Source organism: Colius striatus, chromosome 6, assembly GCF_028858725.1.
Source record: "Colius striatus isolate bColStr4 chromosome 6, bColStr4.1.hap1, whole genome shotgun sequence".
Lineage (NCBI taxonomy): Eukaryota > Metazoa > Chordata > Aves > Coliiformes > Coliidae > Colius > Colius striatus.
Genome location: NC_084764.1, coordinates 38,405,001 through 38,423,107, shown reverse-complemented (window position 1 = coordinate 38,423,107; position 18,107 = coordinate 38,405,001). Strand labels below are relative to the sequence as shown.

At 38.7% G+C, this 18,107-nt stretch overlaps 1 protein-coding gene across 2 annotated transcripts in view; it reads right to left on the bottom strand.

Annotated features, from left to right (window-relative positions):
• The window catches only part of MNAT1 (MNAT1 component of CDK activating kinase), a 126,408-nt gene that overhangs the window by 62,385 nt on the left and 45,916 nt on the right, over positions 1–18,107 (bottom strand). For both annotated transcript variants that reach the window (XM_061998035.1, XM_061998036.1), the window contains exons 4-6: positions 16,450–16,553; positions 12,209–12,349; positions 6,748–6,876 (exon numbers count right to left, since the gene is read on the bottom strand). In XM_061998035.1, the coding sequence (XP_061854019.1) occupies positions 6,748–6,876; positions 12,209–12,349; positions 16,450–16,553 (374 nt within the window). The remainder of the gene's footprint in view (positions 1–6,747; positions 6,877–12,208; positions 12,350–16,449; positions 16,554–18,107) is intronic.

Genomic DNA, 18,107 nt, shown 5'->3' with positions numbered 1-18,107 from the left:
GATGTCTATGTGCATCCCCTGTGAATCTGCACATGAAGGAAGCTGCTTGGCCAGAATGCTGGTTCTCAGCAGCCTTTGTAACTGCCTGCTCCTTCTTCCTCTTCCCTATCTCCTGATCCTCACAGATGCTCCTTGTTTGGAGGAGGCTGTGAGGAATGGGACAGCAGTGACAGCTAGCCAGGGAAGAGAATACCATGTGTGGTAGAGCTATGTGTAGAGAGGGAAGTTTGTAAGTGGACCCGTTTGGTTTGTACACGATGTGGACAAGCAATAATGAATGTGCCAGAGATGGGTATCCTCTCTGTATTTGCACTGAAATTGTGCTCTTTACTCTGCGTTTTACTGCACGAAGCAGGAGTGGGGATACGGAGGAGACAAGAATTTGGCCTTAAAATCCAGCCTGGAATATGTTATTTATACTTTTGTCAGTAAGCAGACAGAATAACTAAATCACTGGTATTAGTAGTATAAGCCTTTAGTAAAAGATTTTGTCTTCAGTACCAAAAAATACATGGTTTTAAAGAAGTATTGAAGGTCTTTTACATACCTCACATCTTGATGGGACTGAGACTCAGCTCAGTGTATCTGAGTACTGAACTGGGATACAGCCATCATGCATACAGACACCAAGGCTGCAAGGGCAATGCAACAGCCTAGTAGCATAGACCCAGCCAGACTCCTGCCAGAGGTCTAGATAATGGTACCACTGAAAATTACACCTTCACGCGTATGGTCTCCAAAACAAATACATCTATTCCATGAGGATCTATAAACCTAAACACACCACTTCCTCTTGAAAATAAAGTGTTGTGATTTCATTGTGATTCTAAACTACCAAATGTTGTGAAAAGCGAATTATCCCACCCACCTGCAAAAGAAAAATGTGTATCATATGAGCCAAATGAAGATTAAAAACAAAACACCAATTGAACCCCGAGTAGTATATATCACAAAGAAATCAATTCCACCTGAAGTGTTTCACCTTGAAGACAGACCAGATGAGCTAACAGGGAAGGAAGGAACTGGGCTGGATTTATCTATTTATTTATTCATTTTAGGTAAATGCTATAAGCACTTAAAAACAAAATAAAGAAAGAAAAAAAAACACCAAAAACCCTACACACACACACAGCAAAACACGCCATGTCAAACCCAACAAACTAACCTAACCAGAGGGGCAGGAATTGGCAAAGCAAGGCTATAACAGCGAAACAGTTCCTGGTCACACAGACCAGGTGGCAAAGCACTCCCATGAGCTGTGGAATAGTTACAGTCTGAACAGTAGTGCGACATGCACTTCACTTACCTCAGGATACCTGGGATATGTCTAAGCAACTATGAAGGAGCACAATTGATTAAACAGGTATTTTGACAGACTTTTCTGCATTTGGAGCATGATTTTGGATAATTGCTCCACAAGCTATAAAAAGTAACAGACTGAAAAACAGAAGCAGCCATTGAGCAGTTGTTTGCACAGGAAGTAATATTGTAGGAAAAGGCAATAATGAAGAACAGTTAATTTGACCTGAGCTGATGAGGTCAATGTTTTAAAAGAAATAGCTCCACATAACATAAGAATGTTATTTCCCATTAGAATACTGCTGCAAGTGTAACGCTGCACAAAATTTATTCCCTAACACTTGTTGTGCTCAGCGTAGTGGTAACGGGCACTCCTGAGCTGTCCTAGACATCCTGTGTCTGATAAACCCATTCCTCTGAAACACTGATTTGACTGCTTGCTCTCTCCTGCAAACTCCAGCTGCTTCAGACTGCACATTGCTCTCCTCAGCATTCAGCTACTAATAGCCTGAAACTACAAGAACTGGAATAAAATCTTGGCAATATCCAGGTACACAAAGTTACATGTAACATGTGATTTGGACAGGGAAGCAGAAGCTGAAGTAGATATTTCACTCTTAATTTGCTGCCATCCATGGGTGCTGTTGACAGGAGACGGAGCCCAGCTCAGCGGAAGAAGACAGGAGGTTAAGGAATTTAGTAGTGCTGGATCCTATTCCTCCTTCCGCCATTGCTCTGCTGTCTAATCCTGGGTGACCACATCCCCTCCCGGCATCTGCTTCCCCTCCCCTCCCTGACACATCTATTTAAACTGCAAATTCAGAGGGGAAGCAACCATCTTGGTAACGATGAAGCATTTGCACCACTTGCTACTAATATTTCTATTAATAAATATTCTCACGGCTGTTAAGTAATAAAACAAAAGCCATGACAGAAATTGAACAGTCAATGATGCATTGTTTTAGTTTTGAAGTATTTGCATGTAAAATCTAAAAAGCCAAACTCTCCCAAGTGGTAGCAGATGAGAGAACACCTATACTCTTTTCTTGCATATTTGGGCAATCCAAATATAGAGTTTTTAAGTACATGAAAGTACTTCAAGAATACCAATACAAGAGGCTAAGTCTCCCGGGAGAGTGGGCAAAAAGAGCAATGCAACATCATAAAACTGGAAAGAACAGAAAAGAGACAGGACAGGCTGCAGGGCACAGCCTGCAGGGCCAGTCCATGGATGAGAAATATTTTTTCCCAATCATGTAAATAGCTGGGCCACAGATTTAAAGGTTTGCACGTTCACAGCTCAATGAATTAAGAAGTTAAATACATCCATCCCTCTAAGTGTTTTTAACTGCAATGGTAATGTAAAGCACAGATCTATGAGTACTAAAAGGCTCCTACAGTCCTGTAAAGGCCAGAGATATAAAAAGAAAACAGTAACAAAATGAATTCCTGCAGCATTTGCAAACTGCCACTCGTGTGTAATGCCTGTGAGCATCTCTTACATGTCAAAATTAGCTTCATGTTAAAATCACCTCCCCACCAGAAAGTCACTATATTCACCAAGAAACAGAAGAACAGTTCTATCACCAGACCTTACATTTGTATTGCACACTCCAAAAAGCCCTAGAAACACCAGAAATGCCACTCATTTCCAACAACCTTTGCTCTCTTTGATAACTACTAAAATCTGAAGTACAAGCATTGACAAGAACTAGTATTTTTAGCACTATTGCAACATCAATACAGTTTCTTTTGTAGCTTTACACTGATTTGAGATTAGAATTAATACGACTGTTTTAAAGATTCAGGCACTCTGAGAGCAGATCTCTTCATATGATGAGTGTAATAAGCCGAAAACTCTGAAGTACTTTCTCCCCCACGTTACAGAGGTAAATCAAACTGATTATTAGGAAGGAATGCTTTGTGCACAGAAGACATAATTGACTGAGATAAAATTTAAAAGTTAATGTGCAGACCACTAATTAAAAAAAAGTCCACTTGAAAGGAGCAAAACAAACCATAATTTAACAAAGGGAAAAGTGAAGGAGACCCTATCCCCATGAGCTAATTGTCCGTCTTGTGCTATAGGGGATGCTCTTGCTTAGCTTACAAGTGAAAGACACTCCCTCCTCCCCCTGCAAGCACAGGAACTCCACAGCACTAACATGACACTTTAAATGAGCCAACTTCCTTGAGTGTTGCCCAGGAGACTAGAATGGGCATGCCTTTAATTCAGAAACCCAGAAACATGTCGGATTATCAGTCGAGCTGAAGAATCTCTCTGACCAAGACCATCCCAGGAAAAGCACTCATGTTCAAGCTGAGAAAAAACATGTGAGTTGCCACAGCTTTTGTATAAACACAAGCTCTGGATTAGCCAACATCTCAGCTAGCTCTGTCTGGATTCCCTTCTTTTGAAATATAATTAAGGAAAACACCCACCAGAAAAAGACAGTGACCAAACTATTAGGGAGAAAGAAAGGCACAGGGGAAGAATATAGGTAGTGATTCATTAAATGTGTGCTGCTGAAACCCTAACAATGAGTATAAAACAGACTTTTCACAGAACCTATACCAAATTTGCAGAACTGTTGAGCCAAACAGAGCATTAATGAAAATTGTATTTTAAAAGAGATTCTCAGTACTCCCCTAGAGCTGCCACCACCAATATAAGTGGTGTGAATCCCCTGGCTTGGAGAGGAACAAAGCTAGAGCAACTACAAAGCATGCTGCCCTTGAAGGGCAGCACAACAAAAGCTCTACCTATTTCAAGTGTATACTTATACTAAACAAATAGAATGAGCATCTCAAGTTATCAGAAAAACACTCAAGTTGGAAAATAAGCATGGCATAAAGGGGAGTGCCCAGGTAGGAACTCAGCTTACACTGTCACAGATCATCAACCACGCCAAGTCACGTATGAGCAGTATTGCTTTTTACAGAACTACCCCTGTTCCATGCCACACAATTTGCATTTGACTGCAGGAACTTTCCAAGATGCATCCCAGACGTAATCAGAAAACATCAAGAATTAGAGATTTCACTGCATTCCACAGTCAGTCTTAACAGTGAGGTCAATTAACCAGTGGAACATTGTGAACTTTAAATCTTATTTGTTCCTGTAGCTTCTATTTAGATCCTATTTGTTTAACTAAAGTTCCTGGTTCTTGCCACATTTACTGTAGCACTGTTCAGATTTGGCATGTTGTGTGTTAAGGACTGAAAACTGAGTCATACTTTAACCTTCTCTTAAACTTGAGGCAGAATACAGTGCAAAGCATATCTTTCAGCCTTTGGTGGCTCCTCTTTGTGCTCTTTCTGGTTTCTGCATTCAAAATGCAGTCGGCAGAACATCAGTCTGGGTTTTCCCAATACTGCACTCAGAAGGAAAAGTCCTTTCCCATTTATTGCTGTGCTATTGACATATCCAAGGCTCTCGCACACACACAAGCTGTGGCTAAGGGTCAAATTGGTTTGCTTGCTTAGCTAACTTCCAAATCCCTTTCACAAAGCCTGTTATTTATTCTTCTATTTATATTTTTGCATTTAGCTATATTAAAACACGTTTCATTCAAATGAGGTCAGCTTGTCAAAGCAGCCCTGCAAACTGCCAACTTCCATGTCATCCACAGATACTCAACATCTGCTTCCAAACACTGTGTCCTAGCAGAACACCCACAGAAACATTGCCATGCTGTGATAACCAACCACTTTACAAGTTATGAGTTAGTCAATTCATTTATCATGCAGAATCTCAATATTGTTATTACTGTGTTAATTCTTACGTAACTTTAAAAATCAGTGTCATGTAACAACCACATCAAGTACTCTGTGAAGATGGAAATATTCATCTTTCTCATCAAAACCTGTAATTTTATCACTGTAAGATCTGGCTTGTTTGATGTAATGCATTTTCCATAAACAGTAATCATCACCTTCAAATACTCCTATCCTGAACTTTATTGTTCACTGTACTTATTCCTAATTACTTTTAAGTTGTTCTTTTTTAATCTAGGACAAAAGTCTGTCAAGGTGAGAGCTTTTTATTTGTTTGGGACTTAACAAATTAAATCAGACAACTACTTACACTTCCTAAACACTGATAAAGTAACAATCATTTATCTGAAGTCTCCTCTATTATTACAAACTATAAGATTTAAATGTCACGATGCTAGAAATCTCCTCATCCAGGTCCTTCACCATTTTTAGATGAAATTTACTTAGTGCTGTGAATGTGAAGTGTCCACTACTGCATACTGTATTTAATATTCTTTAGCTTATGTACTTCCATTGTCCTCATGTAGCATAAGCTTAACTTCTTCCCTTCACCAGAAAAAAAGGCCAACAGCTTTAGGAAATTCTGACATTTTATCAGCAAGTACAGGCATTACAATATTTTTTTAAAACAGAAGATGAACATTTTCTGTCCACTAGCTTTTCTACACAAACAGAAAACATCTCAGCAAGCATATCACTATTGCTCAGACTCTTAGATTTTTTTTTTTTAAAAAGGAAGACAACACAGTTTATACTACAGGAAAACAAGAAAATCATCTGCACAACTTTGCAAAAGTTGATACTAGTTTTCAAAAGAAAACAAGCTGCAAATGCTTCTACCTTGTGAACTGTTTGGGGGATAATGAACATAGCTAGGATATCCCTGACAAAATAAATTAATTGATGGAAGACTAGTTTGACACAAAGTTGTTTTGCTTTGCTGATTTCTTGGTTTCTGGAAGAGGGTAGAGTCTGTTGGTTATTTTCAAGACGACATTTACTGTTATCTTTTCTAAAAAGTCTAGAAAAAGTGCAGCTTTAAAATAGAACAGGAAATAGCAAGGTGCAGAGAAGTTCTGTGACTGATGCTCCCACCCCTAACCTACCCACCCCATCCCTCCTCAACTTTACATTTCCACATACAGGCTGACACATACTTGTACCATGTCATGATAAAGACCAGGAATGCTGGCAGATCTTTAGCTGTCACCAACGCAATAACACATTTGAAGGAATACTTGTTACTTCCTGGAGTCTAATAACAATGAGCACAGCGTCCTTAACTACTCGGCATCATTTTCTAAATCGTGCCTCTCATGCTCTCAGATGACTCCAGGTTTAAAGTGAATTCTGAAGAAAGTGCAGCCTGTTCCTGAATTTCCAAAGTTTCAATTCCAGAATTCATACACAAATGAGACTGAAATAATTCAAGGACGTGACAACTTCGCAGGGAAAGAGGTAGAGCTTGTTTATTGACAACTAAGCAACGAAAATGTCACATTCCAACGAGCAGAAAGATTATATTCTTAGATTAACTCCTAATAACTTAATTGGAAGAGAACAGTCTCTTCCATATAATATGCAATTACAGTTTAAATAACCTCTGAATCTCATAAAAGAAAACCCTTGGCCTTTTAAAAGGTATTAAAAACAGAAACAAGCAAATCTTACCATTTTGATGCCAGTGGAAAATGTGACTGGTTTGACAGGTTTGGGTTTTTCCAGTTGCATTTCTAGCTGAGTAGCAGATCTGTCCTTATGCTGAGCTAAAAGAAGAGAAGCAGGAAGATTGGAGCTCTCCTGTAAACATACAAGGAACAAATGTGAATGCTAACCCAAAACAAATATTAAATTAACACTGCATATTCTTCAAAACCACAGGCTGTATCTCAAAAGCCATCACTACCAGAGCAGTGTAATGCTTAGTATCCTCTCTATGAGAAACAGTTTACAGAAAGCGATCATTTTCCTTAATAAGAAAAAGCTGCAGCAACCTCATAAATCAGAGTAACCTGCAAACAACCATTTTTATAGAATCCACATTAAAGACAATATAACAGGCTCCTTATTCCAACTGGCCAATGCAACTATAGTTATTAAAATTTTAAAAAATATAACTTAATCAGAGAAGGAATAATACCAAGTAGTATAACATGGATCAGATGTTTATCTAAGATGCATTCTTTCTACCAATGAACTCAGACCAGTTTGAAATTGTTTCCCATTAGATTTCACCTGAGGCCTTTTGGAAATGATCCTTGCTCAGCTTTGCACAATGGCACTATTGTAAATGCAACCAACAGCATATTTATTTTCTCCTTCACCAACTTATTTTTAGGGAAGCCAGCCAATTTTTAAAAATTATATACATATATAAAAAGTAGTAAAATGAATAGTTAAGCAAACAAACCACTTAAATTCTCAGAACAGAATGATTACCAACATACATACATACATGTAGGTTCATTCTCAAGAGAGTTAGAAAATTATTGGCCAAGTAACTGTCTACTGAAGTAATGCAACTATCCACATGCACACTGAAATCCTCGAGACTTCCTAGCTGGAACGACCATAAAGTTGAAAGCAGGGAAGAAGTTCAGATGGATTCTTTCCAGACTGCTATAGTGCAGTATTTTATTCCTAAGGCCCTCAATCATCACATACACTCCTGCTTCACAAAACCATGCAAATACTGAACTGTGGACCATATTTGTTACTCACAAAACCAAACATGGTTTGATAAATGGGACTGCGATTTTTCATTTGTTCGGGATAAGAAGTCAGAGGTTTTTAACATGGCAAGATGCCTTCCTGGTCATGGTATGCTAGAGAGATCTCCTGAAAAGATCATGAAGAACAGTCACATTGTACACCAACCTTTCACATCACTCTCCAGTTCTCTTTCCTCTCTATTTTTCTTTTACACTCCCCTCTGTCTCTAGGACTAGATTCCAAGTGCAAAAACTAGAAACATCTCATATGACAAGATCTGGTCCAAATAAAACACAACTAAAGGAACAGGATCCTACCTGTATTTCCCAGATTAACCGGGAAGAGGGGAGGAAAGAGGTTAAAAACCTGAATTGTAATAAGGAGACATCTAATTTCTGTACAGTTGGGAGAAAATTTAGATTGGGAATGCACTAGTTTACAGTCTGCTTCTTCAAAGTGTTGTACATGTCCATAACTACCATGCAGCAGGAGGTGCTGCTAGCTGTTAGCAGAGTTTAAGGATGTTGGATTCTTCTAATCATAAGATTTAATATGCTGGGGGAGAAGAGTGTGAAGCATTGCTGCATTAGTTCTGCCCTCTCATATCCCTTAAACATTCACTGCACTCCTAATGCAGTGACAAAAGGAAACCAATTTTTGTACTCACCTTGAGAGTTCACACAATGACCAGTAGCCAAATTACACAACTGTGGGAAACCCACACTGTGCCAGCAAGTCATCACATCCCTGATTGTTTGTGCTTTTGAATATGCACATAGTCCTTCTGTTAACTATTAACATACATGAAAGGTCCAATCTTGAAAGCATTTATCCACACTAGCAATTTTCTGTATGGGAAAACAAACTGTCTAACAGAGTGAACAAAGCTAGTTTCATGCAGATATTTCTGAAAGATTTGTGTCCAAAAACCCTGAGGTCCTGGTAAAAGTGGAGATTGCTTGTTGTCTTTAAGGTACCTTGTCTTTGGCATGACTCCACAGCCCAGGGGAAACCTGCCTCTTTGCCATGTGCTGCAATGCCAGTTTGCTCATGCCTGAGAAGTGTGGGCTCCTGGTGAGTCCCACAACACAGAAAGCATCTAAGAGCACATCTATAATCCCCTGTGTACAGGCAAGAGAGTTTATACAATAAATAAAGGAAGTGTTGCTGTAGTGTTTTACTCAGCCCAGAATATCTGAGTCTAGAAGGTTAAAAAACACAAAACAAAAATGAAAGCACTCATGACTCTTCCAATAATACATAAAATGCATTTGAGACTACAAGACTAAATTACACAATGTCATGCTTTTAAAGTGAGAGGTTTGATTGCAAAAGAAGTCACAATGAAGGTAAAAGTCTACGTAACTTAGTACTGGGAGATAAAACAGGTAACAGCTTAAGGAAGGCACCTCATTACTCTTTCAGTAGCCTGCAGAGCATGAGCCACCAGCAATGCTTTACTCATCTCTCCAGGAAGTGACACGGGCCTTGCCCTCCCTGCTCCAAGGCAAGGACAGGTTCATGGAGGCCTGGTCCCAAAGCCAGTCCTTTCTTCATGAGCCAGTGTGCTCCCCAGACTGCCCAGGAATCAGAGCCTGCTGCCCCACAATTTAAATACCAAACATTCTGTGCCTTTTTCACGGCCTCTGGGCTTTCTAAACAATAAGATCTTGGAAGATGGCACAGTATTCTCAAACACTTTTGTAAATAACTGAAACTTTTACTGAAGATGATAATACCATAAATAAACAATCTCAGAAACTGTGACTCTCCTCAGTTGTTAGGATTTAAGCACCAAAAGGTAAAATCCCCTTCTTAGAAAGACCCAACATCTCCACTTGAACCACACAAACTCTACGCTCACAATCCTGTCGAGTCACTAGTTTTGCCACTAGCATCACCATAGCCAGAACTTAATCCTTCTTGTTTTAGTACAGTACTAGCAATTTCAGATAAAAGACTACATTTTTTAAATGCAATCCTTTACACTGCTACTGCTTATGCTTATCTTTTCTGCGTTTCTCAATTAAGTTTTACTTTTGATCCGCTTCATTTTCGGATTTGCAGTAGAGCATCAGAGAGATTTCAGAGACCATAGGAAATGTTTATTTATTTAACAACTGCTGGCTTTCCAGGGTCTTTCTAAGTCATTATACAAACACTTCAGTGCTGGTTTTATAAATCTTTAGTATTACAAAACAAGTTTTGGCTCAAATTTAAGTTGACAGAACCCCTTCATAGACAGAGACAAAACTTAAAACTGTCCAGTTTCCTTCCTTAGCCTTTAAAAATCACCTTTGTTTTTAGAATATGAAGATATGTTTTAATAGCAATACATATGCAATTACAGTTAAAACTACCTATTTCAGTGATGTATAAAGGATTATTTATAACCATTCCTTCCTCAAGTCATCTGGTGAAGTAGCTTTCCAGTAAAACCAATTGCTTTCTAAAAAAGAAAAAAGCAGCAAAACAAAACAAAAAACCCCAAATCAAAACAAATCAAAGAACACCCTGGTCTTTAGTAAATTAAGAGTGTGTTTTAGAACTGGGTTGAAATAAGTTGGAGGATAGTTTAAAATCCCTATTCTGAGTCATTCAATTCAAGTTCATGATGGTGCTTTTATTAATTGATCCACTACTCTAACTACTGCTAATTGTGTGAATTGTAAGCACTTTTACCTTTAAAGCAAAAAGAGACTGATGGACACAAAACTACAGACTTGAGGGTTTTTCAAAGAACCTTTCTGCTCATCCCTGCTTTTATCTACAAAAAATTAAACACTGTCTCCTTTCACCAAAAGCAATGACAGGCTGCCAGGACTCCTGGCTTAGGAAAAGGCAGCTCTGCAAGGGAGAACTTTAAACTCCTAAATTGCTCATCGATGCTCTTTTCATATCAATGTGTTCTGCACTAGTCCAAACAAGGACTCCACTTTTCTAGGAAAAGTGGAAAAGCATCTGTATCTTGAACTATTGAAAATGCAAAGCACAAATCAATGCTATGTGAATGTGAGATAAACTGAAACATGAGAGAAATTCTGATTCAAACCTGCCAAGCAGCTTTACACTATGGTAACATAGCTGTACATATGTATGCATGCATGCATCCTTTTTCCAGTTTCCTTCAAGGTCACACAGACTGTTCTCACAGGTGTTAAAGAGTATGTGAACGTGTGTACATACATGCATATGTGCACATACATGTATTAAAAAGAGATGTGAATCTGGCTTAAATAAGACATTTATTGAGCTTCTCTATGCTTACACATCATTATTGCAATTCACCTGTAGAATCAGTAGTAAATTCAGCCAAAGACAAGATTAACAATTCTGGGAAGTACCTTGAGTTTTAGTTCAGTTGTCTCTACACCCCTCAAACAACTCCAAGCTTTGCTCATTTCAAAGAGTAACTCATACACACAAAGTCTGCAGTAAGACAGCATAGCACACTCCAGAAAGAAGTCTCTTTCTTTTAGTAGCTGTTGAATACAAAGTGAACACCTATCAGTTAGGTGCTCTGACTCAAACAGGGTTAACTACTGCTCAAATAACTTATGAGGTGACTGTGCCCTGTTCTCTGCTATCTCTGCCTTGCCAAGGTGGCTGAGCTCATGAAGTAGTTCCTGGTTACCATTTTGCTTCAACACACCAGATTATCAAATCGGGACTGCTTAACAAGCCAGCAGCAGTAAGAGTTCCCACTATGGCCGAGTCAACTTAGTAGCTCCTCTCTACCCACCTGCCAAACCACACAATCAGTCACGTGCCAAGACAGATGCAACTGTCAGCATCTGAAGGCAAAACAAGCAGCTACAAAGCCTCAGCCATAACAGAATTTCACCAATTATACGCTCAAAGTGGGGTAGTCACCATATCAGCTATGCTATTGCAAGCCCTTCTTGATTAGAGTGGCTTTCCTATTATCAACAAAATAAACAGAAATCTAGACTTTTATACTAGCTCTTCTTCAGCTAGGCAGTCAAATATCTACTAATAAGTAAAGTGGTAGAGTGGTGAGACTCACTAAAGCAACTTCTGAAATGTACCTCCACGTGTCAATCAGCAACAGGAAAATAGCTTTCAGTAGAAGTTCAGGATTAATTTTGTGTTTAAACAACCAAGAAGATTTTCCCAGAATTAGTTTTTAACCAGCACAGGACATTCTGGACAATGACTCCAATTAATCCTATGCATCCCAGAAGCACTCTTCCTCCAGTCCGTAGCCTACCAAAACCAGAGTTGTTTGTAACACTGAAATGAGTAACATTTGGAAGAATAGGAACACAAAATGTTTAAGAGAAAGAAACCAAAAGGGGCAGAAGTGTTAATTCCACACAGTTAACCACCGTAGAGATGTCAATAGACTTGCTTTTTGCTCTGCTACTGAGCATTCAAAGCCTCTGCTTTTGTTACTCACCAAATCATCCAAGAGTGCCTGCTTATTCTTCCTTTTTATCATCTGTTGGAGTTGTTCTTCTTTCTGTATGAAAAGTCGCCTTTGTTCATTCTCCTGTCGCTCTACCTCTAAAGCTTCCTCCAGCTCTTCCTGCTCCCGTGTCTGAAATGGAAATCAGAAACACATCCATAGCAAACTTCCTCCTTGGGCAAACAGAGCTCACCCACAGCTCCTCTGCCTACTAAAGGACCTGGGACACACCAAGCAATAGGCAAACAAATTCTGCTTTTTATGGTGGAATTACTGTCCAGTGCCAAGTTAGATTTTTTTTTTCCTTGCTGCTCTTTGCAGTAGCAAGAAACCATCTGGACCTCAGGTCTTTAAATGTTAGAGGATGACAATGAGTTTTCCTTACATCTTCACTCTAAAACAAACTCCTCTTTTCTCCCTCCAAGTAATGTAAGAGAGGTGACCAAAAATACAGTTTCTAAACACTGCTCCTGATCACTCCCGTCCCCAGCTACATCTTCTGTGAGAAGTACAGTGTGCTGGCCAGTAGTGTAGAAGAAAATTTAGGAATTACAGATCTGTGAATATTAATAGAGAAGCTTATAAGCTAAAACAGAATTAAGCATGAACTGTAAAGACATTCCATTTCCAGAAAAAAAAATGAGGATTTTTTCCTATAACCTGGATTACAATTGTGCAATACAAGGTCAAAAGAAAAAAGTTTACCAATACTAAGTGACTAAATTTTGTTTCAGGATTTATTTCTTGAGAAGTTATCCTTAACATGTAAACTATTAGGTAATCTGTATTTTTAAATGACAGTGAATGAAAAATAATGAGAGCTCAGACACGAGGAGAAATAAAAGGATTAAACAATTTTATACAGAAGAGGAAATCAAAATAAGTTTAGTTTTGTTTTAAGAAAGCACAGGACAGGTCATACAGGAAACATTTTCCAAACCTTCCCTACCATAAAAATACTACGGCATAGGGAGACTCAGTAAAAACACAGAGATAATTAACATTTTATAAAACCTCAATGGCTTATGTATTGATGAAAGCAGTATCAGTAAAATATCAATGTACACAAGAGATTAATAAGTTCTTATAAAGTTATGTCACAAAGCATAGCTTTCTGGTATGGGTCAGAACATGCCAAAAAACATCCCTTAACCAAGCAGATCAAGCCAGTCGGTCTCAGTGAAGCCCAGTTAGTCCAGGATGAAGGAGCTCACAGATCTTATCACCTGCCACTGGAGCCAACAGAAGCTGCCTTCATTTTGTAACTAGCGACAGTGGTAAAAAGCTGGTCACCAACCAGTGACCACCTGAAACTGGATTCTCTTTGTATTTAATGAAAGGAAATAAACAAACAAATCCCCAAGTTGCTAACTGAGGTTATTTCTAAGAATTAGGAGATCCAGTTAGTTCAGTCAACAGAACTTATGAGCTCAATGTCTTTAAGACATTCCAAACCTCTTCCACATTTGTGTGCAAAGGTTGCCTGGAATTTGCACTAAAACAGAAGAAAACTTGTAGGGAAGTTCTAGCAGATCCAATCTGAAGAACCAGCCCAGAAAAATTAGTACATTGATATGCAAATCTAAACCAGATCGGACTACAGGAAAAAGGAAGAATTATCATCAGTCACGTCAAATTCTTTCTGAAAAGAAGGCCAAACAAAACAGTAAAACAGAAGAGAGACGTGCCCAATAGGCAGCAAGGGTTGTGTCAAGCTTTAAAGGTAACTTAGACACAGTCCCAGCATCTGAAGAAAGATCACCATGGTGAAATCTGAAGATGGCAAATAGTAAGAAGCAAGTAGAAAGTGGAATGTTTCACCTCATTCAAGAAAGGATGATCAAGAAAATTTAAACACATTCACACCATAGAGTCCAGATAAAACTAATGAAAGACTGAAAACAGCGGTAAGTGAAATTAAACATCTAGTGGCAAGACACACAGCAACAAGTTACCCTACAACCGGAGAACAGCAGATATTTAAGGGAGAAGGCATGTCTGAGAAAACCATAGTCTACTTACAGTGCAAGGCTCTCTATTTATAGTAGATATAAATAAATCAATCAATTTATAATGACAAGAATCCCTTCTCCAACAGTTCACCTTTTTTTATCCACACTTGTCTACCTAAAATTTTTTCTCTGCATGATCCTGCATCAAATCTACACATCTAACAGATAGGTTAGAACGTAATTATCAAGGTTAGTAAGAACTGGCTACAAAGATGAAGAGCATGGCTTGTATTGACAGAAGAACAGGCAGATACTCAAATCCAGAGGTGAATGGTTCAGTAACTTAATATTTTAGTTTAAGAAAGAACAATACGGTCATAAGGACAAAAGTAGCAGAAGTGAGATGAAAATAACTTGCAAGGCTGTGGATTTGGATACATGAATTAATCAGAAATCAAAGAAAGGAAAACACAATGCTCTACTCGACCAGTACTGCTTTTGAAATTCCCTTATGACACTGCTACAAAAGAAAAAGAGTCTTCAGGTCACATATGTCAACGCATTTCCAGTAAAGATGGGAAAACAGTGTTCTTTTATTTGAGACTGTTAAGATCTCTGCTACAATACTGCATTCAGCTCTGGTCTCTTCTGCTTGCCAAACATAAATTCAAACTGGAACAGGCAAAGGGTAACAAAAACACCAAAAAGGACAGATAATATCTATACTCCTCAGAAGAAAACTATTACAGTAGACAGAATAAGTTACGTCACTCCAAAGATGAAGGGACAATGACTGGCCATGAGAAGTTTAGGTAAGAAATTAGGATACCTTTTACCATTTAAGGAGTAAAGACATTTCAAAACCTGTCAAAAAGAGCTAGAAGGATAAAAGATCCTTTTGGGTGAAGAGTAAATTTACAGGCAAGATCATGCAGCTTTTGTAACAGAACTGCATCAAGTTATTATGTTTCCATTGTTGAAAAAGAAAAGTCTCCATATCTCCAGTAAGTCTGGATTCATGCAGTCTTGCTCAGCTTCCACCAGACAGCCTCTAGCACAGTAAAAGCATGCAGTAAAGAAAACAGAAGGCCCAGGGGACTTGGGTGGGTACGGAGTATTAGTGTGCTGCTCAGTCCAATCACACTGCCAGTGTAGAGGTTGTCTGTGAGTCACAAACATGAAGGGAAGGTGGGCTGCAGGCAAAGCACACTGTTCTCATGGTGACCCTAGAGGTTGCACCTACATTGTAAAATCAGACATGTAGCCAAAGATTTGGCAGGTCTCTTCAAGCTCTGAAGCGTAGGATATTGCACAGTGTCAGAGACAGGATAACAGAGCAGAGATGGACCCCTAGGGAAATTTCCTTGGCTTTAAAAGGAAAAGGTTCAAACAAACATTTTTGAAATTCCAATCTCCTCCTGTGAAATCCTAGAGCTGAAGAAATCACAGAGAGTTTTGCCACAGACTTCAGGGGAGTGAGGATTTCACCCCTACTGATTTGAAAGCAAGCCCTTAGTGCAACTGGAATATAAACACAAAACCTTGTTATGTCACACTCTGGGCAGACATTTTCCTTCAAGAATCCATAACAATGTGTATTTTTCTACTGCAAAAATATTTAACAGATTAAACTTTTCGTATGGAAAGAAATGCTTGCAAGTTTATTTTTAAAGAACGAAATGATATCTGAGTGGTATTTTAATGAATGAATCTTCAAAAGAAACATGTGTTTTGCATATAGATCATGTATACAGTACTCCTGATGTTATTGTTATCAGCTCTTGAACAAAAGCTTTAATGGTGGTTTCAGCTTCTTTCAATTTCAAATTTTGCATAAACCAGACCTGTGCTTTCCCTCAGTTTTACAGCTCTCTCCTGGGAGCTTCATAATGTCTGTGTCTGGATTCCTTTTTTTCCTTCGGATGAGAAAGGAAGGATTGTCCTGGTGTAGGAATGAACTTGGTCTCTCCTGGATATTGTCCAACAAAACTGCCAGCACTCACAGGGTGGTGATGTATTAGTCACAGATTTTACTCCCCATCCCTCTTTTCCAACTCTCTCAAAGTAAAGCATACTGACATTTCAAATATTAATTTAATCTGTACACAAGGCACTGAAGATCAGTATTGAAGTACAGTTGCAAATTACGTGTTTAAATACAAAGATAAATCTACGTAGTGCCTTCACTTTTGAATTGTTTTCAAGACATTACAGAAAGTATTCCACTTCAAAAATCCTTTAATGAATAAAAATTGTAGGGGAGAGGAGAAGTTAACTAACCAGTTTTATCTTATTTTTCTGAATGACTTCTTTGTTGTCCTTCTGGTACAGCTCCATTTTCCTTTTGGTGTTCTCCAAATCCACATTATTGGTCAAGTTAAATACTGCATAAACATTAGAAAACAACAGAAAGTGGAAGTATTAAGTTGACATGCATGACTATTACAAAGAAATACTATTCTTGTGTTCTCTATATCCTCTGGCACCAGATATAAACATCATAATTAGAGAATTTATTTAAATATGCCATGTAAAGCAAGACACAATCTGCTAAATTACTGTAAACTCCAGTAGAAGCTTTAGCTTTATATATCTGTACGAGATGAAAATTTGAATCTTGCATCTCATTTTATGATACTGATAATGATACACATGAATAACCAAAATATCATTCATAAAACATTGACTTTTCAAGTAGCAGTTACAGTTAAGAACAGTGACTCCTGTAAAATTAGACTAGAACACATACAATAGAAATTAAGTTGTTCCATTTCATAGGACCATTTAATGCACAGACTCCAGAGACTGTTCAAATTCACAGGTACACAAAAAAAAAGGTCACATTACTTCATACAAGGCACCAATGTACAATTATCTTTATAAAGAGGAACCTGCAGATGTCTCCAGCTTAATAGGTTGAAATACATTCTTTTGATGTCTCTTGATAGCAACAGACTAGATCTCATGTAATTAGGAGCAAGTTGGGTCAGTCAGCAAGCTCCATAGTTTAGCACAACATTCCCAATTATCTACACATGGCCTAGAAGATACCTCAAAAAACTGAACAGTTGCTGTAATCAACAGCTTGAAAGACAGAGATGGTCTGGATGACTAGTAATTTGATACAATGCCTGAGCCTTTCACCTCTAGGTCACTCTTCCAATTGAGGGTCAAGTGAATTCCAACTGAAAGCCATTATCACTGAGAAGTTGCTTGGTGATCACTATCCACAGTGGATGCTGGGCTCATGCCCATGGCCTTCGAGCTATTGATGACTGCCAGTTTCCAGCAGTCAAAGCCTCCAAGAGCTTTGTCACATGGGTACCGCTCATTTACATGAGCAACAGAGAGATTCGCACTGCCATTGATAAATCCCTCACAAGAAAACAACAGCACAACAACCGCACTAAGTCAAATCGGAAGTTCTTGAGGAAACTCCAGTACAAAACTTGGAAGGTTTTGGTTCACTCCTCTCTACCTAGGTTCTCAAGTGATTGGGCCAAAGAAACACTGGGCACGTGTACCACAGACAACTCATTTGTATACGGTTGCTATAGAGAAATGGAAAGAAGCATGAAGTCTGTGTTGTTACTCATCAGAACAGCACACAACTCAGTTTGGTAAAGATTAATCACTTCTTTCATCCTCTCCACAGGTAACATAGTAAAAATGAGCTTTTAGGAGGGTTAAACCCAACCACAAACAGTCTAGATTGGCAAACCAGTTGAGTGCAGCAAAGGAAACAGCAAGAAACCAAGGCAGCAAGCAAATGGGGTTGGAGGGAGAAAACAGGAAAGGTCCAAAATGCCAGAGTTACTTGATACAGCTCAGTCCTACAAATGTAGTCCTGCAGCAGCTCACTACTGTCAAAAAGGGGCAGTCCTGCTCTGACATCCCCCTTCCCAGTCACAAGTCTCATCCTTTCCCCTTCTCTGACT